Source organism: Chrysemys picta, chromosome 15 (assembly GCF_011386835.1).
Source record: "Chrysemys picta bellii isolate R12L10 chromosome 15, ASM1138683v2, whole genome shotgun sequence".
Lineage (NCBI taxonomy): Eukaryota > Metazoa > Chordata > Testudines > Emydidae > Chrysemys > Chrysemys picta.
Genome location: NC_088805.1, coordinates 12,045,254 through 12,048,124, shown reverse-complemented (window position 1 = coordinate 12,048,124; position 2,871 = coordinate 12,045,254). Strand labels below are relative to the sequence as shown.

Here is a 2,871-nt window from a genome sequence, read left to right as displayed (position 1 = left end):
GGTAGACAGGAAAAGCCCCGCGAACATTTGAATTTCATTTCCTGTTTGCCCAGCGTGGAGAGCACAGGTGACCACAGATAGCTCATCAACACAGGTAACCATGCAGGCTGATAATCGAAAAAGAGCACCAGCATGGACCGTGAGGGAGGTACTGGATCTGATCGCTGTATGGGGAGAGGATTCAGTGCTTGCAGAACTTCGTTCTAAAAGACGAAATGCAAAAACGTTTGAAAAAATCTCCAAGGGCATGATGGAGAGAGGCCACAATAGGGACTCTGAGCAGTGCCGCGTGAAAGTCAAGGAGCTCAGACAAGCGTATCAAAAAACAAAGGAGGCAAACGGTCGCTCTGGGTCAGAGCCGCGGACATGCCGCTTCTACGCCGAGCTGCATGCAATTCTAGGGGGGGCTGCCACCACTACCCCACCTGTGATCGTGGATTCTGGGTCGGGGATAGTCTCATCAGCGACGCCTGAGGATTCTGCCGATGGGGGAGAGGAGAAGGAGGAGGATGAGGATGAGCTTGCAGAGAGCACACAGCACTCCGTTCTCCCCAACAGCCAGGATCTTTTTCTCACCCTGACTGAAGTACCCTCCCAAGCCTCCCAAGCCAGTACCCAAGACTCTGACCCCATGGAAGGGACCTCAGGTGAGTTTACCTTTTAAAATATAAAACTTGTTGTAAAAGCAAACGGTTTTTAATGATTACTTTGCCCTGAGGACTTGGGATGCATTCGCGGTCAGTTCAGCTACTGGAAAAGTCTGTTAACGTGTCTGGGGATGGAGCGGAAATCCTCCAGGGACATCTCCATGAAGCTCTCCTGGAGGTACTCCGAAAGCCTTGCCAGAAGGTTTCTGGGCAGTGCATCCTTATTCCCTCCTCCATGGTAGGACACTTGACCACGCCATGCTTGCAGCAAGTAATCTGGTATCATTGCCTGACAAAGCCTGGCAGCGTATGGTCCCGGTGTTTGCTGGCATTCAAGCAACATCCGTTCTTTATCTTGTTGTGTAATCCTCAGGAGAGTGATATCACTCCTGGTAACCTGGTTGAAATACGGGAACTTAATTAAGGGGACAGAGGTGGCTGTTCCTACTGGGCTGTTTGCCTGTGGCGGAAAATAAATCCTTCCCTGCAGTTAGCCAAGCGCAGATGGGAAATTGGCCCTGAGTTTTTCGCGTTTGGCTAGCAGGGATCTTCCCTGTTACCAGCCATGCGGTGGGGGGGGGGTACCGTGATCATCCCAGAGAATTCATGGCGGGAGGGGGGCGGCGGCGGGGGGGGGGGTGGTTAGTTTGGTGCCTGCAGGGATCTTCCCTGATACCAGCCACGCGGTGGGGGGGAGGGGTACAGCGATCATCCCAGAGAATTCATGGCGGGAGGGGGGCGGCGGCGGGGGGGGGTGGGTGGTTAGTTTGGTGCCTGCAGGGATCTTCCCTGATACCAGCCACGCTGTGGGGGGGAGGGGTACAGCGATCATCCCAGAGAATTCATGGCGAGAGGGGGGGTGGTTAGTTTGTTTTCTGCTGCTGCTGCTGAATGTTAACAGAAAAACCGCAGCACTCTACAGGCTATGCTTGGTATGTGGGAAAGGAGGGCGCAGAAGCTGTAAGACAATGGCTTACCATGGCCGCATGCAAGCCGAATTCTGTTGCCCAGACCTGTGATCTCTAGCAGCAAAGCCACAGGCACTCAGCATTAAGAGGCAAAATGCGACCTTGCACAGAAATCACATGTGCTATGTAATGTGAATAGTGTTGGTCACCGTGAAAGAGTATAAGCATTGTTCTGCAAAATGTATCTTTTTAAACAATTCTCTTTTTTCCCCTCCCTACAGCAGCTGCAAATTCCTCAAGCCTCCCTCCTCCATCCCGAAGGTTATCACAGATAAGGCGTCGTAAGAAGAGAATGCGAGACGAGATGTTTTCTGAAATTATGGAATCCAGCCGCAGTGACAGAGCTCATCTGAATGAGTGGAAGGAAACAGTTTCAAAGTATAGGAAAGAAGCCAGTGAACGTGAGGACAGGAGGGACCAACGTGAGGACATGAGGGACCAACGTGAGGAGAGGAGAGACGCTCGAGATGAGAGGTGGCGGCAGGAAGACCAGAGGAGGCAGGATGCAACGCTGGGGCTGCTGCGTGAGCAAACAGACATGCTCCGGCGTCTGGTGGAGCTTCAGGAACGGCTGCTGGAAAACAGACTGCCGCTTCAGCCCCTGTTCCACCCTCCCCCCTCCCCATGTTCCGTATCCTCCTCACCCAGACGTGTAAGAACACGGGGGGGGGAGGCTCCGTACACCTTCCCATTCCACCCCAGTAGACAGCCCAAGCAAAAGGCTGTAATTTTTTTAACCTTTTCTTTGTGGCTTTTTCCTTCCCAGCAATCCTCCTCCCAAATACCACCCGGGTTCCCTCCCTCTTTTTCTAATCTATTAATAAAGAATAAATGATTTTTAAATGATAGTGACTTTATTTGGTTTGAAAGAAAGCTGGGGGAAGGGGGAGGGTGGGTTCCTTACAGAAAATGAGTCAATAAAGGGGGCGGGTTTTCATGAAGGAGAAACAAACAGATATTTCACACTGTAGCCTGGCCAGTCATGAAACTGGTTTTTAAAGCTTCTCTGATGCACAGCGCTTCCTGGTGTGCTCTTCTAATCGCCCTGGTGTCTGGCTGCGCGTAATCAGCAGCCAGGCGATTTGCCTCAGCCTCCCACCCCGCCATAAAGGTCTCCCCCTTACTTTCACAGAGATTGTGGAGCACACAGCAAGCAGAAATAACAATGGGGAGATTTCTTTGGCTGAGGTCAGAGCGAGTCAATAATGATCGCCAGCGACCTTTTAAACGGCCAAATGCACATTCTACCACCATTC

The 2,871-nt window shown here is 51.8% G+C and overlaps 1 protein-coding gene across 1 annotated transcript; it reads left to right on the top strand.

The window, feature by feature from the left end:
• LOC135975742 (SRRM2 protein homolog rsr-2-like) lies at window positions 1-2,543 on the top strand. Its single transcript, XM_065567889.1, has 2 exons — window positions 1-647; window positions 1,837-2,543. The coding sequence occupies exons 1-2, from the start codon at window positions 101-103 to the stop codon at window positions 2,448-2,450; spliced, it is 1,161 nt and encodes a 386-aa protein (XP_065423961.1). The 5' UTR covers window positions 1-100; the 3' UTR covers window positions 2,451-2,543.
• The last annotated feature ends 328 nt before the right edge of the window (window positions 2,544-2,871 follow it).

Bases quoted from the DNA above. Each gene is read 5' to 3' on its own strand.
- LOC135975742 (XM_065567889.1), top strand. From the start codon at position 101: ATGCAGGCTGATAATCGAAAAAGAGCACCAGCATGGACCGTGAGGGAG. The intron at 648-1,836 runs GTGAGTTTACCT...CCCTCCCTACAG, and splicing joins CCCCATGGAAGGGACCTCAG to CAGCTGCAAATTCCTCAAGC.